General features: G+C 39.4%; 1 protein-coding gene across 2 annotated transcripts; it reads right to left on the bottom strand.

Annotated features, from left to right (window-relative positions):
• ELF6 (Zinc finger (C2H2 type) family protein / transcription factor jumonji (jmj) family protein) lies at positions 1–26,531 on the bottom strand. 2 transcript variants are annotated; one of them, XM_088972349.1, is made up of 7 exons: positions 24,843–26,531; positions 23,682–23,760; positions 23,509–23,576; positions 13,778–13,928; positions 3,892–4,571; positions 2,268–2,459; positions 1–2,103 (listed from the first exon to the last, which is right to left on the bottom strand). In XM_088972349.1, the coding sequence occupies exons 1-7, from the start codon at positions 25,990–25,992 to the stop codon at positions 233–235; spliced, it is 4,191 nt and encodes a 1,396-aa protein (XP_088828475.1). In that variant the 5' UTR covers positions 25,993–26,531; the 3' UTR covers positions 1–232. The 2 variants fall into 2 exon arrangements, with proteins under 2 accessions (XP_088828475.1, XP_088828476.1); XM_088972350.1 differs by lacking the exon at positions 2,268–2,459.
• Positions 26,532–27,377: the final 846 nt, after the last annotated feature.

The following is a 27,377-nucleotide window of genomic DNA, read 5'->3' as shown; positions in this document are numbered from 1 at the left end:
TAACCAGAAAGATGAACTAAAATGCATGCAAAATTTAGAATGATCTTTACAACAAATCTAAGAATGAGTGGAGAATGTAGCCCTAACGTGGTTATCAGTCTAATGTACACCCATCAGGACATTCGGGTTTGCACTATACTGTGCATCTCTTGTATGCAGAATTGAAACTTTTTGTTCACTTCTGCATGACCCAAATAAACCCTTAAATCTACCAAAAACTTAAAGAATGTAACTACGTGGGCAAGTTCATATAATGCCCAATTTTCCGTCTGTGCCGGCTGAAGTCTGACACGAACCGGAATGTTAGGCCACATCCCGCAACCTTGCACTTGTAAGGTCGCTCCCCTGTATGTACCCGTAAATGCTCTGTCCTTGCCCAAGCCCACTTAAATGACATCTTACAACCCTTCCATGGGCACTTGAGAGGTCTGTCTTCAACATGAACCCTCTGATGAAGCATGGCATACTTGTGGGAGCTGAACTGTTTGCCACAGCCCTGGTGTGGGCACCGATTTCTCTTGTGCACAAGGAGATCTGCTTTTACCTTGAAACTCATATGGCAGCCTTCAAAGTCGCATTTGTGCACCCTTTTAGTTTCATCTTTATTTTGTTTAGAAGCAGTATCACCGTCCAGTCGTCTCTTTATCTTCTTAACCACTGCCTTTTCCACTCTTGTATTGATACGAGTTCCAGGCCCAGATGTTGCACCTCTGCCTGCCCTTGGCCTCAGCCCCTCACATGGGCTTCTAATAAAGCCCTCAAGGCACTGACCTGTAATCTGCTCTACTTCTCTTCTTCTTTTGTTTCCCACTTTTTTATTCAGCTTGGTGTCCAAAATACTGGAGTTCGCCGCTTCCAACTCCATTCTGTTGTGTGAAGAATGATCATCAGGACCAATGCATAGCCCCTCAGTATCTTGTATCTCTTCTGGAACTTCAGAAGATTCTAATATTGGGATGGGATGAATACACTGATCTGTTGTTGAGTTGCCATCATTATAACCCTCAGGATCTTTGTTAGTCCCATTTACAGTCTGGATAACTTGTTGCATTTCTGACTTATCCAGTGTTGAATAATTATGAGACTCAGCCTTCTCATTTGTTTCCCCCAGCATTCCGTCATTCATATTTGTTTCGTAAATTCTATCAGTTGAGATAGCAACAGACAGAGAACGTGGGGAATTTGGATGAGTAGAGAACTCGTTCATCTTGTTGATTTCATTGGTGAATTGCATGTCATGCTCTTCGGAACCATCCTGTGTAACCAAATTACAAGCCTTGCCCTCAATGTCAGTCTTCACGGTTTTATCTGCCTGTGCTTCAGCAGTTCCAAATGCTGGAACAGCAATGGCATGCAAACCTGCAGACTGGGATGGATCAGAAATCACACTCATTTTTCTAGTTTCTTCAGTTGTCTGGATTTTATGATGTATGTTGTCATTATGAATGACGAAAATAGATGACTGCCCAAGATCATTTTCTTGCTTCTCAGCGCCACAAGAATCATCTTCAGAAGATTTTTTGCTGTTAACATCTGGGTCTTCATTATTAACCATTGCAACTTCCCCCAACAGGGGCTTTCTAAGGTAGCCACAAGGCCGATTAGCTCCTACAGGATTACCTGTTTTACCATTGGAGCTTCTTCTTGAATATTGAATGATTTTATTTTCTGTGACAACCTTGCTGTCATCTGGTTTTCCTACCAATGCATCGGCAGCATCGCTTTTCTTAACTTGTATGTTCTCACAGGATTTTGCTTGATTTGGTCCAATTCCTTTGTGATGTGTTCGGGATCTTCTGCACTGCCACTTCAGCCCCGAGAGTCTTGAGCCAGGAATAATATCAGAGAACAACCCACCCAAGGCACGAGCATGCTGCTCCTGATTTGAGAGAGATGCTTTCCTGAGCTTGACACAGTATCGCAAGTTGAGTCCGATTTTTGAGGTCCAGTCTTCTCCACATTCTTCCTGTCCATCATCAATTGAAATATTAATTAAGTTCAGATCTTCTTGAGATGCATGCTCCAGTGGAATGTCTTCGTAGTTGAAAGGAACACCAATTTCATCTGCTATGGCTGTAGCATGTGCCTTTATCTTGGGATAGTCTATAGAAATCAAATCCATAAATGAAATCATAGTCAGTCCTCTTCAAGTATACAAGATAGACAAAATTCAGATATCTCATCTAGTTTGATCATGTAGAGCTATGTTAGTCACAGAAAGATGTAAAATAATAAAGTGAATAATAATATAAAATAGATTGTCTCACCTGAATGGCAAATTATGAGTACATTTACACCACCTTTTGACAGCAATAGCTTCTTAATTTCTAGTGTGTGCTCCAAACAGAAGACCCGTGGTCTTAGAAATTTATTAGATGTGTTCCACAGCTTGCTAACCTTACCAGATGCAAACATCTGCAGACTCCCAGATTTTGAAATAGATGGACCAGCCATGAAATCTGCAGATCGAAGCATGTAATGGTTCAATCACTTGAAAATGCCTCAACAGTTAAGTGACTTGGTTGTTTTTCATGATGATTGGTAGTGATGAAGAATCTCCAGCTGTTATTTTTTATTAGCTTGATTCTTGAAATCCCTCTCATAATTCAGGGCTCCAGTCATGGGTATAATATTATATTCTTCTTGCAGCTTGAAGGTAATTTTTCCTATTTTCATTCTTATCTTGGCCCCCTTGTATATCTGTATAATAACATCTACAAAATTCAAATCTTTTTAACCTAACAAAATACTGAAAATCACTCACTTATATATTTCATTTTGGACTTGGATGTTTGACACAATATATAGAGCCCAAATAATTGCAATTAAGGTTGAGTTGAGTAGATTTTTTACAAAATATCAAACAAAAAGACAATTATTTTATCAGAAACAAAAAAAAAAACAAAAAAAAAACACAATTGGCAGTGTTAAAGGTCTCTTCTTTTAAGGGGTAAGAAAAAAATGTACATAAAACCTGCAGAAGACAACCCCCCCCCCCAATTTCCCAAAGATGGAAAAATAAAACAAAGGGATGATCTACCTCCTATAATAACAGAGACAATGGACCTCTCCCATACAACCACTTTAGAAACCATCATACCTCAAAAAGAAATATCTTGACCTAAGGATTAAACCACTTTAATGCTTCTTTCATCCTAACACAATTATGATACTCAAGCTTCTTAAGGAATACCCTAGACCTACAAAAATCACCCCAGTTTATGCTAAATCCCAACATTAAAGGTCATGTCAGAGTCAAGACAGTTGTACCTTATGCAAATGCTTGAAGCAGGGTAGAATTCTGAGTAGAATACAGAATTATTTAATGCTTGAAATAGTTGCACAAGGATAATAACAACCCCCCCCGGTCAATGTGGAAAAGAAAATTGGTGGCCAGTATCTAGAGGTTGATCTCTTGAAGCCACTCCCCCCTTTATCTTTCCAAGGGTAAAAAAGAGACTAAGAAAGGTTATCAATTCATCATATGCATGGAGATCATCTCAAGGTTGCAAATTTACAAGTCCCTTTGTATTAAGACTTTAGCAGTTCAGCAAACTTGAAACGCATCCACATGTTTGACCCTCTGCAGGACCTATGATGACCAATGCAGAGGGAAAAGAGACATTACAAGCACACTGTTCCTGGCTTTTCATTACTATTTCCCTACAAATCTAAAAAACATAACAGATAGATGGTGAGATCAACTAATTCTTTCAAGTGTTGGCTTAGTAGATGGCTTAAGGGGGGATACACTCCTCTGCATAGAAAATTGCATAGCACAATAAGTTCTTAAGTGAGATCTTCATCCAATCAATTATAAAAATAATGACTATATAACCCAAGGAAACCAGGAAAAGATATTAAATAAGACCAAGTTTGCAGCAGTAGAACCTGAAGCAGAACCATTGCAACTGACATCCATGTATGAAGAAGAAAAAGACTTTTCAGAGTTTAGAGTTGTCCCTTCTTGAGACGATTGGCAATCCGCATGAAAGAATTTCTCAAATGCTTTCTCAGATGGTTGTACTACAGACATAAATGGAAAACCAAGAATCCCACAAGCCACACATGCCAATGTTTCTGAGTCAACATGTAAACCATATGGCAAATCAGCATCTTCCGCATACAAGTTGTCGGAAGTGTCCATATTTAACTTTGTTTGGTCAACCACACTATCACAACAATCGTCATTATTGGTACCAATAGGCAATAATTTTCTGCTTGATGTAGTACCAACACTATCGGGCCCATCATGTAACACATTCTCTAGATGGAAAATTTTCTTTTCATTGTTGCAGGTTTTCATGTTTCTCTCATCAACTAACAAGCTAGATGCATCTGGAAAAGTGGGCAAAGGAAATGACTGAGAATCTTTACAAGGGGAAGGCAGTGATTCAGGATCCCACAATACTGCATGATAAGTTGATCCTTTTCCAAGAAGATTCGATAATAGATTGTTTTCTGTCAACATATCATCTACAAATGCTTTCTTTACTAGTAGTTCTCTTTCTTCCTTCTGGCGATCTCTCAGTCGAGAACTTCGTGCTCCTGGGAGTAAGGATCTAGGTACTCTGGCATGAAAATAAGTCCAGCAGATTCAAACTGGAGAAAAAGTTATGGATTAGGTGCCCTCTCTAAAATGTTTGGACACCACAAGAATGGAAATATAATCTACGAAGGCAAACAAAAGGAATAAAATTATAAAGGTGGTGCAATATTTTACCAAAACTTTCCAGTGAAAACTTAGAGTATAAATATATATAACTCAACAACTCACATAAGCATAAGGGCATAAGAACCTGATTTACCACATATAAATCTAAAAGTTTTGTACACACAATCACAGAGAAGAAATGCATTAGCTACTTGCAAATTTGCAAAGGCATCTCTGGAGATTCCTGTTGGGATTATCAGATATAGAACTAATGAATCCAGTGTAGCCATTAGATGACTATTATATTTGAAATCATAAAACATGGAAAGATATTTAGGATTGGTTGATTTCATAGGGTAGTTGTAAACCCATTCTACCTTCAGGATGTTGCAGCACCTTGCAGGCCCTCCAATGATTCCATAGTGCTTGAAAGTATTGTGTGATGCAGAATCAATTAATGGTGAGAAAGTGTACAACAAAAGATAAACGCAGTAGCTTAATGATCCAAGAGTGAAGGAAAAACCCAAATAGTAGACATACAAATCAGAAGTCCAACGCTGGAAAACTTCCCACCATCTTGTTAACATTCTTTATCAAGATTTTCAAAATCACCCAATTACTTCCTTTCTTTTGTCCCCCCCCCCCAAACCCTTTACCGGGGATCTATCACCAACATAAAAAAGGAGAAAAGGAAAAATCTCTTGGCTTACCAAATACCAAGGTTACAACCATTTACCCTAAAAGAAATAATTCAAATTTTAGGATACTAAGATCATTTAGATTCACAAAAATTAAGGAATTTGGATATTCCCAGAGTTTGTATGTGCATGTTGTAGTAAATTGTTTTAGACATGCATGGTTTATGAACAAGCCCAACCCCCTCCCCCCCGGCAGTGGCCAGCCCAAACCAAGCCCAGAACTCCACACCTAAAAGCTCAGGTCCATCCAACCCCAGCTCAGCAACCTAGAGGCCACCCATTTGATATGTTTATCCAGACAACCACGTCAGTTAGTGGTTGAAATGAGATCTATAACTAACTAATTCAGTTGTAAAAGGCATATAAATAGTGGGTGGTTGAACAATGGAAGGCATGTGTTTATCAAGGAAGCATTCTCCACGATGATACTTAGAGCGAGAGAATGAATTTCGGCAGCAAAGAGAACAGGATAGCGACAGAAGTAATCACAGGAGAGGCGGATTCACTGGCAAGTTCACAAAGCTTGATTTCCATACCTTCTCCAATGATGATCCAATGTCTTGGATCTTCAAGGCTGAACATTACTTTGAGTACCACAAGACCCCTCCACACCAATGGGTCTCAATAGCTTCCATCTACCTTGATGTAGAGGTGATTTTGTAGTTTCAATGGGACAGGAGGATCACATGATCGGACTTCACTAAATCCTTCTGTGTTCTTTTTGGTTCACCGGCCTACAAAGATTACAATGAGACTCCCTCAAAGCCGAGGTAAATAGAGACCATTCAAGAGTACCAGGTCGAGTTTGGGAGGCTCACCACCAGGGGCACCAGCTGGTTGGAGAAGGCTTTGGTTGGCAGTTTCATCAGAGGCCTTGGGTAAGAGATCCCCAGATAGGTGAACCAGAGACCAGGGCTGATCTTGAAGACCCCACCCAATCAGGCCTAACTGCCACCATTGAAGACAATTGGGGCTATAGTCCAATCTCCTATGCCTTTCAGACACTTGACTTGGGCCGAAATGCAAGCTTGGCGTATAAAAGGCTTATGTTACAATTGTGACGAAAAATTTGCACCAGGCCATTGTTAGAATATCCAGCAGATTTATCTACTACAAATTGATGATCTACCTAATGATGCAAGCCCAAATGAGGAACAAACGTCTGTCCAACTATAGGCTGAGGTTCCTAAAATATCTCTCCAGGCCTTGATGGGCCACAACTCTACCCAAACCATGAAAGTTGAAGGTCTACTATTGGGTCAAGCTGTCATGATCCTCATTGACAGTGATAGTAAATAGAATTTTATCAAGGGTGATCTGGCCAGACAGATGGGCTTAGTCATCCACTCCACTAAAAGTCCAAGGGAAACTCTTGACAATGGCCTTTTATCCATTAGAGTCCAGTGGAACAAACATCATGTTGGATGTGCAATTGGTTGCATTAGTTGGGCCGGGTGATCTATGACTGGGCCCAACTCATCATGGAATTCCAAATGAATGGTATCACACACTTCCTCAAGGGAATTAAGCCCAATTGAATCAGTTGGAGACCCAAGAGGAGAACCTCAAGTGCTTCCAGTGGTGGTCCAATCAATGTTTTGATTTGAATGTTATGTCTGGATCCTTTTCTGTAAAAAACTTATATTTATGTTTCAATCCCACAATTTGATTCATAAATCTTATGATTTCTACGATTCACTATGATTCAAATAAATTCAACTAAGAACTAGTTCTCTAATTTGTTATTTTTTGTTTATATTTAGTTCTAACAAGGGAGGCATTTTTAAAGCCCTTACAAGAAAATGATTTATGTACATTATTTAAGACAGAAATGAGTTTAATTTCCATCATATGTAGGTTAAAGAGCCATTTTATGCAAATTTGTTTGATTTTCAAGTCAAACTTGATTATATCATCTTAGGCTTCCATTGTATAAGTGGTAAATTTTATTGGTTTAAATACATATATGGTAGATATAGATTTAAAATGGAGTAAAGTCATTTTCCTATATATATTTAGCCTTTTAATATATCTATATTTAATTTTTTGACAAGTTTGTAAAAATAGAAATAATCTTACAATTTACGATATGATTCATGATTTGATTCGATTCAACTTTCTCTATGATTTACGATACAAATATGATTTTCAAAACATTGGGTCCCAATAGCTAGTCCTCATGCAACTGGGCTTAGTTATGCCTGGCCTAGAGTTGTTTTTATCTATAGAGGTAGCGCAAGCCAACCCTCACAGACAGCCATCGAACCATCTCCTACAACAATGTGTTGATGTGTTTGTTGAACCCAAGGAATTTCCTTTGGTCAAGGTCCAAGATCACCGCATTCCTATACAAGCGGTGGCACCACCCACTAATGTAAGACCCTACTGCTACCCTCATTTCCAAAGGAATGAAATCGGAAAAATGGTGCAAGAATGGATAAAGAAGATGATACAACCAAGTATTGATCCACATTGATCACGAATCCTCTTAGTCAAGAAGAAAGACAGAACATGGTGGTTCTGTGTGGATTATAGCACCCTAAACCACATAACTATTACAGACCAATTTCCGATATTGGTCATAGATGAGTTATCGGATGAATTATGGGCTGCTACAGTGTTTTCTAAATGGATTTGAGGTCAAGGTACCACCAAATGCCCAAAGGATGTGCACAACACCGCCTTTAGAACACACAAAGGCCAATACAAATTTCTGGTGATGCCTTTTGGGCTTACAAATGCCCCATTTGTTTTTCAAGCACTCGTGAATGAAGCTTTCAAACCTCACCTCAAGCAGTTTATATTGGTCTTCTACGACAATATACTCTTCTAGGTAGGACCCATCCAATGGTGGGACCTAATGCTCCATGTGTCCCCAAATCCTAAGGTTTCAATGGCTATAAAAGAAAAACTAGAAGAACAAATTCCCAAGCATCAAAGAATTCCAACTCCCCTAAGGCTTATGAGAAATAAATAACCATAACTCCCAACTTTTTTTTTATCAATAACAATAAGCTTTATTAAGGATCTGAATCTTTAATTACAAGAGAGGGGGGTAAAATGTCTTAACTCCCCACCAGCATATTACAAAGAAAGAGGAATTAGAAATTAGCCCAAAACAAAGAATCCCTATTCACCCCTTACTTGGCTAACCAATCGGCAATTGAGTTAGCAGTACTCTTCACCCAACTGTATTTCACCTCAATGTCCCTAGTAAGCCATTTGAATATTTTCCTTTCATTATTGTAGCTCCACATATGCCACTGCTGTCTTCCTTTAGCCATCTAATCACCACCTTCGAGTCACCTTCAAGGACCAATCTTCTGATGTTCAACTCTCTTGCTCTTTGGACTCCTTCAAAAGCCACAAAGGTCTTAGTCCTAAGAGAGTTACCTTCTCCGACTGGACCTGAAAACATGGAAAGAATAATCCCTTCCTCATTCTTGAAAACTCCCCCAATCTCAAAAGGCCTTGGATTCCTTATGCTACTACCATCAAAATTTAGTTTTATGAATCCAGAGGATGGAGAGGTCCAAGAGGGGCTAGGAGTCCTCTTAATCTAGGCAGAATCAGCTATCTCTTTGTAATTTCTCAACAAATCAACCACAGAAAAATCTGTGAATAGGTCCAAATATTTCAGCCTATGGACCACCCTTGAGTGTATCAACTCTAATAAGTTTTCAATGGTTCTTTCCTTGTTTGAAAAAAGTTCATGAGTTTTTTTCTTCCCATAAAAACCAACATATTGTTGCCCTAATGCTTCTCCACATAATCCTCCCTCTTTTCTTAGGCCATATGAAATAAGGAGAGAACAAGCTTTGCATATTCAAAGGGGGATTCCAATTACACCCAAAAAGGGAGAAAACCCATTCCCAAGTAGTTTTAGCAAACAGGCAAGTAACCATAAGGTGGTAGCCAGTTTCCCCATCAACTTAACAGAAAGTACACCTATTCGAGGATAAACAAGAATTGGGTCTCTTTCTTTGAAGTAGGTCATTTGTGTTAATTCTTTGTAGGAAAGTTTCCTAGCAAAAATTACCAAGCCAAGGAGGAATGGGCTTGCTCCAGATCTCTTTAACAAGAATGGACAACCCAAGAGAGGTAGGAGGTTGAATTAGGGTTTCAAAGAACGAGGCACAAGAGAAGGTCCCGAGGAGGAAGGGTTCCAAATTCTGATGTCTTCCTTAGTAGGGTCCTGGCTAATAGAGTCAAAATGCAACCTAAATCTGTATCCCTATTGGCCCTTCTCAGGCCTAGGTTCCACCCAAAACCAGAAGTAGAGTCTGAAGGAACTAGGAAAGAAGGGATAGGTTCATTTTTCAAATTTAACAAAGTATGCAAAGAGGGAAACTGATCCATGAGGGAAATCCCAACCCAAGTTTGCTCCCAAAACTTTATTAGGTTACCTGAATTCAAGCCATACTTGATCCAAGGGGAGAATACTGGAAGTAGATCATGGATGGCTCTCCATGGAGAAGCAGTTGTAGCCCTTGTAAGAATTCCAGGATCCTAGCCATTGTCCTCCAGCCCATGAATGCTAGCCACTATCTTCATCCACAATTTGTCCTTTTCCAAAGGAAACCTCCACAACCACTTCCCTAGCAAAGCCATGTTTCTTTTCCTAATATTCCCAATCCCAAGACCTCCTAGCTTCTTACATCTAGTTACCACTTCCCAACTCACCTTGTGGTCCCCCTTCTCCTCTCCTGGCTCCCCAAAAGAAATCCCTCATTAACTTTTCCAAATTGTTGGAGACGTTTGTGGGAATCTTAAACATTGATAGGAAGTAAACAGGTAAATTATCTAGGGTAGACCTAATCAAAGTGATCCTCCCCCTAAGGAAAGACAATTTTTCCTCTAAGAAGCAAGTCTTTTCTTAAATCTTTCCACCACCAAGTTCCAAAAGCTTTCTTTCTTGGGATTATCTCCTAAGGGGAGGCCTAAGTAATTCAAAGGCCAATCTGAGATTGCACAGCCTAACACACTTGCATAAGTCCCAGCTTTCATTACCCCTTACTTTAATGAGCAACATTTGCTCCAACCCTTGATCATTTCAAGGAGCATTCTGCATTGTCCCATTACCATTTCTAATACCTTTTACTTTCCCTAGTTGTCCATTGATCAGTTTGGTTTACCACCTATACGAGTATATGATTGTATGGTCTGTATGTGTGTATTGAAAGGTAAAGTATAGCTCTTCCATTTATGTATATTAAAAAGGGAAATTGTCTAAAACTCACAACCTTTCAAAATGGCTAAAACTCACCATGTCAGTAAAGTTTTATTTTCCAAAACTCACCTTCCGTTAGTGCACTGTTAATGCTTCTTAACAGAGGTGTCCATGTCAGCATAAATAACATTTTTCATGACCAAATTACCCTTGAATGGCGAGTTAGAGAAAAAATGGTCTTTTTTAGTTTTCAATTTTCTTTTTTTTTTTTTTGCAATTTAGTATTTTGTTATAATTTCCAATGTTTTTTATAAATTCTGTTTTCTTAACTTTTCTATTTTCTACAATCTATAAATTTTCCTGTATTCTTTGTTATTTATTTGTAATTTCTGTGTTTTTTCTACAATTTTTATTTTCTGATTTTGTTTTTCAATTTCTATAGTTTCTATAATTTAAAAATAATTTTTTATTTTGTTTGTAATTTTTATAATTTTTATATTTTTTGGAATTTCTATGTTTTCATGTATTTTATATTTGAAAATACTTTTTGAAATTTCCTTTTTTCATGTCTAAATATTAAAATGGTAATATATTAACACCTGTTAATTTATTTTGTATATATTTTATATTTTTCTATGAAGGTTAAAATGGTAATATATTAACACCTGTTGGTTTGTTTAACGTCAAGTTAGTGACATGGTGAATTTTAGACATTTAGAAAAGTTGTGGTGAGTTTAAGAGAAATGCTGAAAACTCATGGTGAGTTTTGGACAATTTCCCTATTAAAAAAGATAAAAAATGTACACCAGAACCTGTGTGCACTAGGCTAACACAGTGGGAGGATATCTATATTCATTTTTTTCAAAGATAACAAGTCAAAAAAGAAGAGCATGGTACTCCTGAAGCTCTGTTGCACCAAAAGCTACAAACTTTAAAGTACCTACAGTACAAGATTGCCTTCCATGAGTTTTCCTTGCTTTCAAGCATGTATGACCTTTCACTCAAAACAGCCCAAATCACCACTATAGGCACCATAGAACAAAATAATTTCCTCCTTTGCTTTTTTTTTTTTTTGATATCTTTTGAAGGGCTACACAATGGAGGGTAGCCCATCCCCCAACCTAGGTGCAGACAGGATTCGATCCCAAGTCTCCGCTACAACCAGCAGGAGACCTTACCAACCTGCTGGTTGGCACCTTACAATTTCCTCTTTTGCTTAAAGCCTTTCATTTTCAGCAATTAAATAATGCTTTTATGGTCTCTGGGAAACATGACAGCTGGTGCTCATTTTGTGGAAGGGGACATATAAGGCTTATCCTCATTTTGTGAAAGGAATTAAGTGTAAGGTTGGGAATGGTACAAGGCTGAATTTTTGGCATGACAGCTGGTGCTCAGATTGCCCTTTGAAAGATCTGTTTCCAGAATTATTTCTCTTGGCTGCTGATAAGGATGTTATGGTAGCTAAGTGCTGTGTTGCTTCAGGTGATTCACTTGTCTGAACTCCCTCTTTCCGGAGAGACTTTAATGATTGGGAGGTTCCACAGGTGGAAGAGCTGTTGGCAAAGCTTCAAGACATAAGGTTAAACCCCCTTGCCCCAGATCAGCGCTGTTGGGGTTGGTCCAAATCTGAATTGTTCTCAGTTAAATCCTTTTTCTCTGCTTTGGAGCCTGATGACTCAGACTCTTTCCCCAGTCATCTAGTTTGGGGTGGTCCGCCCCCCTCTAAAGTGAAGTTTTTTGCATGGATAGTGGTTGGAGACAAGTGTTTGACAAAGACCTTGCTGATTCAAAAAGGGATGGTGCTGTCAGATGCCTCTTGTGTCTTATGCGGTGAGGGAGAAGAGACTTCCAGTCACTTGTTTCTCTACTGTGAATTCTCTTCAAGAATTTGAAGTCACTTTGTTAAGGCCAAACAATACTCCTCTTGCATGCCTAATTCTGCTAAGTCCCTTCTTGAGAGCTGGAAAGTTGAAAGTTTGGGCAAAAAGGGTAGGATCTTGTGGAATGCAATTCCTTTGGCAATCTTGTGGTCCATTTGGAGGGAGAGAAATAGGAGGGTCTTTGATCAAAAACAGCTCCAAGTAGAAAAGGTGATAAATTCAGTTGTAGATGATCTGAGAGGGTGGCTGAGTTCAAATATGCTGTTCAAAGGGGATGTATCGAGTGCTTGTGTAATGATTATTTTTTGGAGGATTCCTAAGGTGTTTCTTTTGCACAGCCTTTGTGCAGTGAACAATTCCTGTATCCTTTTATTTTTCATAATAAAATCTTACTTTACCTCTTCAAAAAAATGGTCTCTGGGAAACATAGTTGCACTTTAAAACCCCCCCTGAAACTGGACCATTTGATGGAGAGAGCAATGCACAAAGAGCCAAGTAGCTGACTCTGGGTTATTGGAGCATAGCCAATGGAGAGAGAGCAATGCACAAACATAGCTGCCCTCAGCATGCCATCAGATTGTCCTCATGTGTGTCTAGGTGGGGCTATGTATGTATTTTGTATGTGGGGGAATGCCAATGACATTATTGTAATTATCAGTATGATTATTCAACATTTTGATGTATTCTTCTGTCAGAACCCCCAAAGCTTAAGTGCTTCTTTAAGAGGAGGTAGGTAGTCAGAAGGGAACTAAGGTGTAAAGGTTAAGCACAGGCTCCCCTTGACACATCAAATGTGTGCCTATACTTAACACATTAATGCAGTACAACGTCAACTAGCCCCATGACACTATGGTAGTTATTCTGTCTTACATGGCATGAAATGGTTTACCCTACATCAAGCCAAGGTTATTAAATTGTTTATAGAAAAAGAAAATTAGAATACTGTGCAAGTCTATCAACCAGCTAGAAGTGTATGATTTAGACAATTTTACAAACCACAAAGCTGAATCAAAAGGTGTCATAACATGTCCAAGATATACTATGATCAGATAAAGGTTTTCGTGGTTTTTTTTTATTTTTTTATTTTTTTGATCAGTAACAATCAAAAAAGTTTTATTAACTTGTTAATAGAAAAAATTACAAATCACAGAACTATGCCAATCACCCCATTGTAGGTTTTTGTGTTTTTTTCATTCCAGATTAATGATCAGGTAAATGTGTGTTAAAGCTCAAGATTTACAAATTTTTATCCAAGCCTAGTAGATAACCACAGCAAAACATCAAAAGAAATTTTCATAGAGAAGTTTCTAATTAACAAGCACTGGTTAATAATATATATTGAGGAATTGAGATTTGAGAAAATTTACAAGCTGACCTTGAAACAAATGACATGGTCAGCAAGTACAGCAGCTGCTGATGGGAAAGCATAGGAAGATAATTCATAGCAGCCCTACGAACTGCAGCTTCTTTGGCTACCTTGAGCCACTGTGAGGTTCCAAAGTTAGCAGCTTCCCCGCAATTAAAACCTTTTTTCCACAGAAAGGAAGGTCATGAGAACCTATTAACAAAAAGAAAGAGGGAAAAAGTAAAAGGCACACACAGACACTCATTCAAGGAGATTTCTAATGATTTCAGTTTTCCAAAGCAAAGGAAAAAAAATACCCCTCTCATCCTATCTTCTATGTTACCTTTTTTTTTCTTTTGATTGTTAACCAAGATAAATTTTATTAAAACTAGGACATGCCAGTGGTTCTGCAGTGGGTTCCTAGATCAGCAAACAGCTTAGCTGAGTATTTAGCTAAGCAAGGGTCAATAGAAGGAATTGGTTTTGAGCTCAATTGTAATTATAAGAAATATTTTTGTTGTTATCCTAAGCTCTTCTGGGGTAGCCAAGGCTACTCATTCTTGTAATATTTTCATATGTTCTAATAAAAGTTGTTCTTATGTTGCTGATCAAAAGATAAAAAATAAAAAATAAAATTTTATTAAAACTCAAACAAGGAAGAAAATACCCCTCTCATTCTATAGACAGCAGAAGGGATACAAAACACAATCAGCCCAAAGGAGAGCCATAAACCATCATAATAAATTAATAATTCACTGTCTCTTTGGATTATATACTACCTTGTTACTCATGTAACCAACCCATTTAGTTGGGATAGGACTAGATGATAATGATGATATTGTAAAACCTAGAAAATCTCTTAATTTTTCTTCTCTTTCCATCTCTTTTCTTTTCCTCTCTTTGTTTTCTTCTTGCATTGGAAGTCTTATAGTGTAACCAGTCTTTGATTGTAATGGAGGGAGAGTTCGAAGTAGTGGGAAGGTGGAGAAAGGAAATCTCTTTCGAAGCAAAGCAATACAAACTAGAAGAAGTGAAAACGAGGCTTCTGGTGTTTCTGAAGATAAGAGAAGAAAAAAGAGACACAGTGTATATCCAAAGGGAGGTAGCAGCATGGTTGAAAGGTTTCCTAGATGTAGCTTTGGTGTCAAGGAAAACGCAAGCCTGGAAGAACTCAATCAAAATCAATGGAAAGGAGTTTGTAGCTGAACTTCGACTAAATAGGAAGGGCTGGTTTGTAACAGTTTCAGAATGGTTCGGCAAAGGTAGAAGACAAATGATTAGTATTCCTATGGGAAAACAGAGCAAGGGGTGGTTGCTGTTCGTAAAGCAATTGCAGATGTTCTTATGGAGAAACGAAAACAGGCAAACGAATATCCAACCCAACCAAGCTCCGAAAAATCTATTGCATATAGTTGGTGAAAAGGAAGTTGCAGGGAAGGAAGACCAAGCATACCAGAACTGGCGTAAAAAATATGTGATACTTGCAAACAAAAGAGTAGGCAGCTGGGGATGTGTCGCAGAGGAGATTAAAAGAAAACTGAAAGTGGACGGAAGCTTCGTTCTTCGGCCATTTCAAGAAGATAAGGCATTATTAGAACTAGAAGCAGACCATCGGGTGGAAGAAATACATGCTCTTCCCATTCAGACTTCTGAAGGAGTAATAGTGATCAGTCAGTGGTGTCTGAATGCGAATTGTGTAGATCAGACAGAGATCTTCCGCATAAAAGTGCTAGGGCTCCCATTTCATCTTTGGTCCAGTGAAAAGTTCAAGAAAATCGCAGATCTGTGGGGCGGTGTCCTCGAGGAAGTGGACGTATCTAATATCAGTGCAGCTTCGATGAAACTGGGGGGGGGGGGGGGGGGGTTAAAGTAGAATCAATACCGAGAACAGTGAGATTGGAGGTAGGCGACACACATGAGGTAGTCTGGTTGCTGTCGTCGGTGGAGGAGAGACTCTGTAGAAGCCTGCAAGAGGTAGAAGATGATGACATGGCAAAGGTAAAAAATGGGAGAAGCTTGGAGGATAGGTCTGACTGTCTTTGCAAGGAGAAGGCAAACGGGCAGGCAGTAAACTCGAAAGATGACCGTCAGAATTCTAAAGAAGGATTAGAATCTGAGCCATTCATTTCAGATCATCGAGCTAAGAAAAATCTTATGCTGACGTGGCAGCTGGAGGGAGCGGAAATAAAAGAACAAATTTTGAAAGGGCGCCAAAACTGGACCCAGGGTCTAAACCGGTCGAACCAGGTAACTTAAATAGGTCACGTGACCACTTAAAGTCACATGGGCACAGGCCGGCACAAAGGTTTGGGGACGGTTGCTGGGGTCTATCATCATCCAAATTGACCCCTGCAACCTCCTCTATTACAGTGGTCGCGGAAAATATCTCTGGAACCCCTCTGAAAGCAGCCGGCGATGACGCTGGAGTAAAAACCGTCCGGTCAAAGAGCAACTGGAAATGGATGCCGATTGTGAAGACAAACTCCACAACCCCAGACAAGCCAAACCCGAAGTTTAACAGGTCCAAGCGTGAAGACTCTGAGGAAGAAGACGATTGGGAAGATCCAAGGCAAGAAGATGTCTGGCACGATGAAAGCAGCATTGGAAGTATTTCACACACTAAAACTTATAATCTGTGGAATGATGAGATAACAGGGACGCATTTACTGTTTGAAGAACCCTCTAGAACCTATGTATTGTCACCAGAAGAAGAAATAGAAATGAGACTTGCCTCATCCCCTAAGGCGGACTGAGTTGTAGCCAACAGTGATCCAAGAGAAACACCAAGGGAGACACAACCTCGGGATATCCAAGACAGAGATCCAGATATCAGAACTATCCAAAGCACAGATACACAAGAGGAACAGAAGTTAGATGCTATCCCAGTGTTACCTGCCAGGGACTCTCAATCAGCCGGTTTCGATCGAAGGAAGGTTTTGGACGTGCCAAACCAGGGAACCCCTACGCCTTTATCTCCAGTTCCTTTTCCTCTCCTTTGCTTCCTTCTAAAGAGGTCTCTAATTCGTTCTTGGCTACCTGTGCAAGTCCTGTCATAACCCCACCTACCATGGAACTCTCAATCCAAAGTGCCACAATTTCGGAGCCAAAGAACCTGCTGGGAGATGGAGTAGAGGAGGAGAGGGCTAGGGTTATATCATTAATCCTGGAAGTTGTAGCTGACCCAACCCTAGGTTTGGATAGTGCTGATGCTAGCTTAAACCCACTCACTACCCAGACGAAGCAATCCCAGAACAAAACCCTAGAGGGGGCAAAGGAAGATGGGCAGGAAGGAAAGGAGGGGTTAGAAGGAGATAGAGTGGGCGGTACAAAGGCAAAAAGGAAAGAAAGTCTACCTGAGAAAAAAGAGTAAGCAAAGGAAAAGGAAAATGAGTGAGATTGAGAAGCTTAAGAGTGGAATAAATTATGCGGAGGAAAATGGGAAGAAAAGAAGAGGGGAGTGTTGAGAAGAACCAACCCAGGGGTGTCACAAATCACTAAGATGAAAATAATAAGTTGGAATGTAAGAGGATTAGGAAATGCCAAGAAGAGAAGGTTAATCAGGAATATTTTCAGGAAAGAAAAACCAGACTTTGTTCATGATTCAAGAAATTCAGGAAAGAAAAACCAGACTTTGATCACGATTCAAGAAACCAAATTATCAGAGCTGAATAGAAGGTGGATAAGGAGCATTTGGGGAGCCAAGGGTTTGAGCTGATCATATACACCCTCGTGGGGAGCTTCAGGGGGAATTCTGACCATATGGAGGAATGAGGAAATGGAATGTGTGGAAGAATTGATTGGCCAGTATTCAATCTCCCTAAAAATTAAAAGTTGGACGGAAGAGAATGGGCTTTAACAAATGTGTATGGCCCTAATTCTTACAGAGAAAGAGAAGCTTTCTGGAAGGAATTATGTGCCATCAGGGGATTGTGGAATGGCCCGTGGTGCGTGGGGGGTGATTTAAATGTCATCAGATATTCGGGGGAATCAAACAACCCGAATCAGGGTTTATTACTAGTATGAGGAGATTCAATAGGCTAATAGACACACTAGAATTAAGAGACACCCCCCCTGCTTCAGGTAGATTATACTTGGTCAAATTTTCAATCCCCCCCAACCTTCCCCAAACTAGACAGATTCCTCTTATCTCCTAAGTGGGAAGAAATGTGGGGATCCTTGATAGCAAGAGGCTTACCTAGAGTTACCTCAGACCATTGCCCTATTTGTGTTGAGAAAGAAATCCCAGGGGGAGGCCCTTCTCCATTCAGATTTGAGGACATGTGGTTTGAAGACCCTACTTTTAAGACCAGGCTAAAGGAGTGGTGGGAGGCACACAGACCTTTGGGGAGGTTGAAAATGGTAGGTTTCTCCAGAAAACTGAAGACACTAAAAGAAAAAATAAAAGAATGGAATAAAGCCCATTTCGAAAGGGTAGAGGAAATAAAAGATATTTTGGTGAGAAGGATTGAGGAGCTAGATAGGAAAGAGGCTCTCAGAGTCATTTCAGAAGAAGAAGAAAGAGGGGAAAGATGGAATCAAAAGCAAAAACTTGAGGAGATACTACGAAAGGAGGAGCTTTGTTGGAAACAGAAATCAAGATGTCAGTGGCTCGCAGAGGGGTACGGAAACACCAAGTTTTTTTGCTCTCTTGCAACAGGAAGGAGAAAGAACTTAATCTTGAGTGTGGAGGAAGAGGGACAAGTGGTAAGAGAAGCCAAGGGATTACAAGGATTTTTGTAAATCATTTTAAAGAAATTTTCTCAAGCCCACATGGAGTGTTGCCAGGACTGCTAGAGATGGAAGGGGATATTTTGTCAGAAGAACAATCTCGTGTCCTAGAAAGGAGTTTTTCTCTGCAAGAAATCAAGGAAGCTATTTTTTCAATGGACAGATCTAAAGCCCCTGGGAGCTTCTCCATGGCCTTCTATCAAGAATGTTGGGATATAGTAAAATCAGACATCCTGGAAGTCTTTAATGAATTTTTCTCCAAAGCGGAGGTATCACCAGGAGCAAATGCCACTTTTATCACTTTGATTCCAAAGAAGAGGCCAAAACCCCTAAAGACTTTAGACCAATAAGTCTCATTGGGAGTGTTTACAAAATTTGTCAAAGGTTTTAGCAGAAAGACTAAAAAAAGTATTGCCCTCGATCATCTCTCCTTTTCAATGAGCTTTTGTAGAAGGAAGGCAGATTGTGGATCAAATCTTGGTGGCTAATGAATGTGTAGGGGAAAGAAGAAAGGGTAGATAAAAGGGGCTGGTTTGTAAGGTAGATCTAGAAAAAGCCTATGACTTGGTTAATTGGGATGTCCTAAAAGTTTTAGAAAGATTCGGATTCGGAGATAGATGGAGGGCTTGGATCAAAAGATGCTTAAGTTCAGCTCACCACTCAATCCTAATCAATGGTACAGCAAAGGATTTCTTCCCGGCCAGGAGGAGGAATTAGGCAAGGTGACCCCCTATCCCCATTCTTGTTTACCTGAGTGGCAGAAGTGTTAAGTAGAATGGTGGCAAAAGCTGATGCTCAAGACCTCATCAGAGGGTGGAGGGTAGGTAGAAACTGAATGATTGTTACCCATTTCCAATTTGCAGATAACACCATATTTTTTTGTGAAAGAAACAATGAGGAGTTGGTGGAAAATTTGAGGGTGTTGCTGAATAATTTTGTGAGAGTGACAGGGTTGAGGATAAATTGGACCAAAAGTGGAATTGTAGGGGTCAATTTGGAAGAAGGAGAACTAATAAGATTTGCAGAAATCTTGGGGTGTGAGATTAGAAGCTGGCCTATTAGTTACCTAGGTTTACCCTTACGAGGAAACCCCAAGTCAGTTGGTTTCTGGAAACCAATGTTAAAAAGGTTTGATAGGAAGTTAGCCCTTTGGAAGAGGAATTACATTTCGTTGGGTGGAAGAATAACCTTGATTAGAGCCACCGTGGCAAACCTCCCCACCTATTTCCTTTCAACTTTTAGAATCCCTTCTAAGGTAGCAAGATGCCTAGAGAAGTATATGAGAGATTTCCTCTGGCACCCAAGAGAGGAAGGGAAGGATCACTTGATCAAGTGGGAGCATGTTAGTAAACCCAAGGAACAAGGGGGTTTGGGAATTGGAAACATCCTTTTAAGGAACACAGCTCTACTAGGTAAGTGGCTTTGGAGGTTTCCCTTTGAGGGTGACAGGTTGTGGCACAAAGTGATTGAGAGCATTCATGGGGTGGCTAGAAATGGCTGGGATAAAAAAGTTTCCCCTCACAGGTCTTTGGCTTCTCCTTGGACAGCAATTCATGAAATCTACCCTAGTTTCCTCAATTCCATCCAATTTGATGTGGGACAAGGTAATAGAATTCTGTTTTGAGAAGATCTATGGGTAAGGGAAACCCCACTAAAAGACAAATTCCATGATCTCTTTGCACTATCTAACCTTAAGGGGAAAACTATATCCATGTTGGGATCACTGTGTCCAACTGGTGTGAACTGGAATTTAGGCTTTAGAAGGGGGACTAAGGGAGAATGAGTGTGAATCCTTAACTCGCTTGTTGAACCTCTTAGGGCAGATCCACCTGGACCCTTCATTGGAAGACTCAAGAATCTAGGTAGGCTCTCCAGATAGCCTCTTTTCTTGCTCCTCTTTCTTCAAAGTACTTGCTTCCCCCAACCCTCTAGGTGGGATCTTCCCTGTGAAAGAAAACCGGAATTCCCCCGAAGATCCAAGCTTTTTGCTGAGAAGTATTCCTTGGTAAGGTAAACACTTGTGATATGCTGCAGAAAAGAACCCATACACGTGCCTTTCTCCTCATGTGTGTTCACTGTGTAAGGAAAGTGGTGAGACCCTTTCTCATTTAATGATATCCTGTTCTTTTGTGCATCGAATTTGGGATTTCTTTTGTACTCTCTTTGGCTGTAGGTGGGCTCCCCCTCAAGATGTGACAGGACTCTTCAACCATGATTTCTTGAGACAGAGAACGAAAAGAGGGATGGTAATGTGGAAAGCAACAAAGGTAGCAATTTGTTGGGTAATATGGGAAGAGAGAAACAACAGAATTTTCTTGGAAAAAAGTAGAACAGTAGAGGAAGTGATTGATAATATCAAGGTGAAAGTAGCCCATTAGGTAAAACTCTTGGACTGCTTTCAAGTCTTCTCAGTCGCAGATATTCTAAGAACTTGGTCTGAAGTAGCACAATCTTCGAGATTAAGAGATAAAGTAAGGCTGGAGTGGAAACCACCTGAAGGCAATAAAGTAAAGCTGAATTTTGACGGGTGCTCATATGGAAATCCAGGCATCTCAGGAATAGGAGTATTAAGAAACCCTGACAGGAGGATATTGGGTATGTTCTCAGGGCCGATTGGCAATAGAAACTCGCTGAAGGCTGAACTATTGGCATTACTACAAGGGTTAAAGCTAGCCAAACAACTAGGATGCAGACATGTTGAAGTGGAAGGGGATTCAAAAGTAGTAACTTCATGGGCAACAAATAGCGGCCACACCCCATGGACGTTTAAACATGTGATTAGGGAAGTGGAGAAGATTACAAAGGAGATTGAGGCTGAATTTAAATGGGTAAGAAGAAGTGCAAATGGGCTAACTGATGGATAAGCAAAACAAGGGGTATTGAGACAGCAATTATTTTGGGCTACACTATAATGAGGGATGAATAGAGTGAGGAAAAGGGATCAATAGTCCCATCATCAAATTGTATAAAATGATTACAATCTGAATTTTAATAAAACACATATTTACTGATCAAAAAATAAAAATACTACCTTGTTACTCCACCCCTTGCAACTGCATCCATTACAATTAGGGGTGCAACTCAGGCAGGTTGGATTGGGCTTAGGCTCAACCTATTCCCCACCCTAAGACTAACCTTAGCACGAAGTGTGGCCCAAACTGAAGCCAAGCCAGAAGTCGTCAGCCCAGGCCCAACGCTCAAGGCAAATCCTAACATACTCAAGCTAGGCCTTGGGTTGTCTACTTGTTTCTTATTTATCTTTTACTTTTATGGATGGTATTTTACAATAAGTTGCAACTTAATAAGTTGTAACCACCATACACCTCATCTAAATAGTATATCTTATACAACATATGTCTACATTTATACAACAAATGTAAAACATTGTGTGTGTATTGGGTTGGGTAGGGTTCAGGTTAAGCCCACCCAAGTTGCACCCCTAGATACAATATTAGTTGATCTAGTAATCTATCTAAATGAACACTTCATGACACCAAATATTGAGCTTTTCTTATTAAGTGTTTTAGTACCTAAGGGCCAATTGTCCTCTTCTTTTTTACTTTTCAATTTGTCAAGGCATCTACAATTCTACCTGTTTTAAAATGTGCTGGCACAATTCTTTTCACTTGTAATTGTATATTCTTATAATGTTACATATGGATATGTATGGATTTATGTAGACAAGTGTGTTCATGGGGAGAGAGGTGTAGAGGAAAAAGGTTGGCGATGATGCTTCTTTGTAAAATATGAGTGCTTGCATGACTTATGAGTACGAAAGTATGTATTTATACATCTATTTGCAAAGTTGGTAGGTAGCATTTCAATGGGTTAGGATTAAGAACCTTGGGTTCAAAATTGGGTTGGGTTAAGGTTTTAAAACATCAAATTGAGCTAGGGTTGATATCAACCCAAGCAAACCCAGTCCAAGTTGCATCCTAGAATACCTTACCTTATCTGGTGGTCCTCTAAAGGCCTCTACAATCCCTAGCACTTTCAGAGTCCTACTAAACATCCATGAATATATTTCCCACTGGAAATATATTCTAGACCTCCTATGGGAGATACAAGGTTCTCAGTCAACATATGCATGCTCCCAAAATATCACGCATCTTACCAGCTGAAAGGATATTGAAGTATTTGAAGAAGCATCCTTGAAGAGGCATATTGTTTGTTAACAATGGACACTTGAAGGGTTCTTTTTTTTTTCCTGAGAAGACTTGAAGGTTGAAACCTATTAGTGCAGAGTAATTTAGTAACATGGAGAAGTAAGAAGCAGTCTGTGGTGATTGTTCAAGTGCAGAGTCTGAGTACCATGTAATGGCTCATAGAGTGACAGAGACGTTATGGGTGAAGAACGTGCTTCTTGAGTTGGGTCTTCCAGTGACAACCCTATGGCTTTATATTGTGACAACAAAGCTGCTACCAGTATTGCCCACAACCCTATTCTTCATGACAGAACAAAGCATGTTAAAGTTGAAAAGCATTTTATTAGAGAGAAGTTAGAGATGGGTAGACATCTGTACTCCTTACATCACTTCCTCAAACTAGTTCATTCACTGGTATCCTTACAAAAGGAGTTCCTACCCCCCGTAATATTGATCTCTGTAACAAGTGGAGTCAAGCCTATCATAAATGTCTTTGCCCCTTTGTACTATGGTCAATAGAATAGAGCGGGCAGCAGCCCCTCATATTATTTTATAATAGGGCGACCATAATATAAAGGGACAAAGACATTTACGACCCAACATGAGATGAAATTAAGTATTAATCTAACATATAAATTGTTAAAAAAAAAGGAAAAAATGCATGTTATTGATATTTAAAAATTATGAACAGGCTTGAAAGTCAACAATTGGCATTTTCCATTTGCTTAGTCAAGCCTTCAAGAAATTTTACAATAATGTATCAAGGATCATCATAGGACACTAGTTCAGAACAACTATTAGTTTGGTTAGTTTGGGAACAAAGTTAAAACAATTATATTTCATAAGCAAATGCTCTCTAAGAATAGGAGAATTTTGTAAAGTAATTACCATGGCTGAATCCAACGTGGTAAGCCCTTGGAAAAGTCACAACAAATTCACCAGGATGCTGTACTACCCTAAAGGAGAAAAAAGAAAGAAAAGAAAACCACAAGCATAAACATTAGTCTATATCTAAAAGGCATATGAGTGGAATAAACAGTGGTCACCTTATAAGGACCCACCTGCAACAGGGAATTCCTGATGAAACAACCACTTCAGGTGACAATAGAGTTGTCTTCTCTCCTAAAAGCGCAAGTGCAGCTAACAATAAAAAAAGAAACTCGGTTATCCTTTATTTAAAAAAAAAAAAGAATAAGAAGAAACATTATCTGTGTGTCATTGAAATGATATTATTCTCTGTGCTTAGTATAGTTGTCAGGGCGACTAGGCGCCCACCTAGGCGACAAAAATGACAAGGCAGGCGCCTTTTATAATATCATTTATATTGCTGTATCTTATTAATGTATGTGTTAATACATTTTATTATATGGTATATATATATATATATATATATATATATATATATATATATATCAATTATACTTTGTTTTAATGTTTTACTATTGAAATTTCAAAGATCAAAGGGTTTTGAGAAGAGAAAAAGAAAGAAAGAAAAAAAGAAAAGAAAGAGGAAAGAAAGAATAGAATAATAAAGTCATTTTTTCTATTCTCTCTCTCTCTCTAATTAAATAAAACAGAAACTCCATCCTTGTTTTTTTTTTCTATTTTACTTTCCATCATGAATATTTATCATATAAAGTTGATAACCATCTTTAGCTGCTAATTAATATGAATTTTCTCTATTAAATACCTGTTATAGCAGTATTATTTTTGAAAATAATGAAATTAATATATGTAAAAGACTTTTTATCTTTTAGATGTGATGATTTTCCACATTTTTAGAGTGAATTCAATGCTCTTAATAAAGAGAATTACTATATTTTCAATTAACATACATGATGAATGGTATATAAAACTAGGAAACTAGCCAAAAGTCAGATTCTTATATTATAAAATTTTAATCGCCTAGTGCCTAGGCGCCCCAGTGTCGCTTAGACATCTTGAAAACTATCTGCTTACAACCACTGTTTTTGGAAAGAAATTATGAAATGAAATGGGCAGAATGGCAGATTGCCTAAGAAGTAAAAGACAGCATCAATCAGAAAAAAACATTAAAGTTACTCCACCACTGTCAATTTGCTGTTTTTTTTTCTCAGGCTTTGGAGGGTGGGGGAAGGATTGTAACATAACATTCATAAGAGAATAGGGCATCAAGAAAAAAAAATGAAATCATGAAAGCTCATAAGATGGACTGAATATTCAGCAGAATCATGTGAATGTACCTAGCCGATCAAGATTTCCCCCATAGCCTTGGGCACGAACAACTTCCTCAAAAGTAAAAGCATAATCTCCAGGAACTGCATACCAAGTCTTTGGAGAACCAGTATGGAGAAAATTTAAGCTGTGAAGCTCGTGATCTTCCACATGCCAGGCAAACCAGCTGAACAGCATGCCTATATAAACCATGGGAGAAGTAACTCCCGGGATATCATCTGGCATAAAGCGTGTAAGTGAGCCAGGTGAGCGTGCAATAACTTGTAAGTTCCAAGGGCTGTTTGAGAGTTTCCAACCAGCGGTACCTTCCCTGTCACAACTAGCACTTAGACTCTTCTGCCTAAAAAACTTTGAACCCTCATCTGATGACAAATTTGACGAGCTAGATGGCTTAGAACTCTCTGAAGATGGAATCGAATCATTACTAATGAAGGTGTCTTTCTCAACATCCTTGTTAGAATTGCTTATATTATCCACTACCTGGTTCTCACAATTAGGGATTCCCGGAACCTTCTTATCAAACTTTCTCTTCCTGCTCCGCTTGTGGAAGTACCGAAATGGTTCCTTGGGTTCTCCAAAACCAGACCCAGGCACATCATTTGCATATTCCACATATATAGGCTTTTCAGAAGCTGCCTTCCAAAATAATGCCTCTATAAGGAGTGGAGAAACTTCCTTACACATGCCTAAAATATTCCGAGCAAAAGCCTTGGACTTAGACTCGAACTGCTCCAGTGTATACACCTCCCCACTTTGCCAAACTTGCCTTTGCACTGCTGATTGCCGAACCTGAGGGGGTCCCTTGGTTTTTTTCATACTCTGGCCTAATTCTTGATGCCTTGTCGTGAACACCGCCCGAAGCTCCCCATCATTCCCTTTATCCCCACCACCCAGTTGAGAGGAAGCACAAACAGCTGAGGAATTTACATCAGAACCCAGTTCCGGGCACCTCGAAAGTGACCTATTTAAGTTGGCAATAACATATCTCTTTGAAGGTTTTGGCAATGGAGGGATAATTTTGCAAATCCCAAAGGCACTCGCTTCCTTCTCGATTTTTGATATATAAGCAATTGGGTCTGCGAATTCGGTATCCGTTGGGTGATATTCGGGTGCCAAAGGCAAACCTTTTAACCAATTAGGTATCTTTACATCACCCATTGTGAACCGAGATTTACAGGGCCAGAGCAGAATAAATCAAGAAACAAACCACACTGGGCAAACATATACAATTTCCTTATAGAAACACCAATAACCCATGGATTAAGTACGTCTTTCTAACCCTAGGCTGAAGATTATTGACAGATTTTCCACTGGTTTCCTCTGACTCAGCATACATTAATCGAAGAACAAGCATGCAAAACAGAAATAACTAGCTAGTAGGGAATTAGATGAAGAAAATAACCTTCGACGGAACCCGTAACGGCAGTTGAGTGGTAGGGTTTTGCTTCCGAGACACTGAGGTAACGAGATAGAGGACTCGATTTCTACTGTGTCAAAACTGAAAACCGGTTGTCTGGGTTCCAAGGAACATTCTCTCTGCGCAATATGGAACCGCACTCTGAAGACTGTCCTAATCTACGCCCATGGCGTATAGCGCATCGTCGGAGCCACGGTGGTTCGCACGATTTCGGTTGGGAGTTGGGGAGCTCAGAGTTTCGTGTTAAACTGCCTGCCTGGCTGCCTGTTTAGATTTGTCCATAAAAGAACTACCTGCAGATTTTATCAACTCCCACACCCAATCACATCGTGTTATTGTTAGCCCATCTGCGCACGTTAGCACGCATAGACAGTAGCCTAGCCTCCATGACTATGACTCTACACTACGGATATAGATTATAAACCAGAAACAGAAAGTCCGCACGCAGTAATTTGTGGGCCTTGGACCTTGGTCCAATTCCACGAGCCGAAGAACGAAAGTCCATGATATGATAGAGCAAATGCCCATGTTAATATTATAATACCAACTCAATCCGAGCCGTCGGATTTTCGAATATGACATCATAACGTTCTATTCAATACGATGACTCGGTATCCGTCGATCCTAACCATCAGATCACTCCTTTACATTTTGATCTAAAACAAAATGGAAAGATATATCCATCAAATAACTGCATGCATAATATCAATACGGTACGTAGTGACTAATGAGTTACGTATATGGATGGGGGTGGGCCCGTATGCGGCATTGTGCTACAGTGCAACGCGACTGTATCGTTGCTCGAGTGTCTTAGCTTTTGGGGGATACGAAGGTCAACTGAAGTGAGTTAGTGGGTAACAAATCATATTTTTCTGAATAAAAAATATTGCTTAAATACTTTATTTGTGACTCATACTATCACTGAAGCATGGATTTGGGTCAAGCTGGTAGAAACTAATAATATCTTTTTTTTTGTTTGCTTTTTTTCTCCATTCATTGGGGTGATTTTGTATTTTGATGCCAATCCATTGGTTAAATAGCGCACAATCAGCTTCATAAAACCATAATTGCAATAAGAGTAGTGATTGCGACCTATCATTGAATCGGCCGATGGCAATTTGGTTGG

The sequence above is a fragment of the Nelumbo lutea genome, chromosome 2 (genome assembly GCF_056320005.1).
Source record: "Nelumbo lutea isolate HS-2025 chromosome 2, American lotus-T2T, whole genome shotgun sequence".
NCBI classification, from domain to species: Eukaryota; Viridiplantae; Streptophyta; class Magnoliopsida; order Proteales; family Nelumbonaceae; genus Nelumbo; species Nelumbo lutea.
This window is presented reverse-complemented; position numbering and strand designations above follow the sequence as displayed.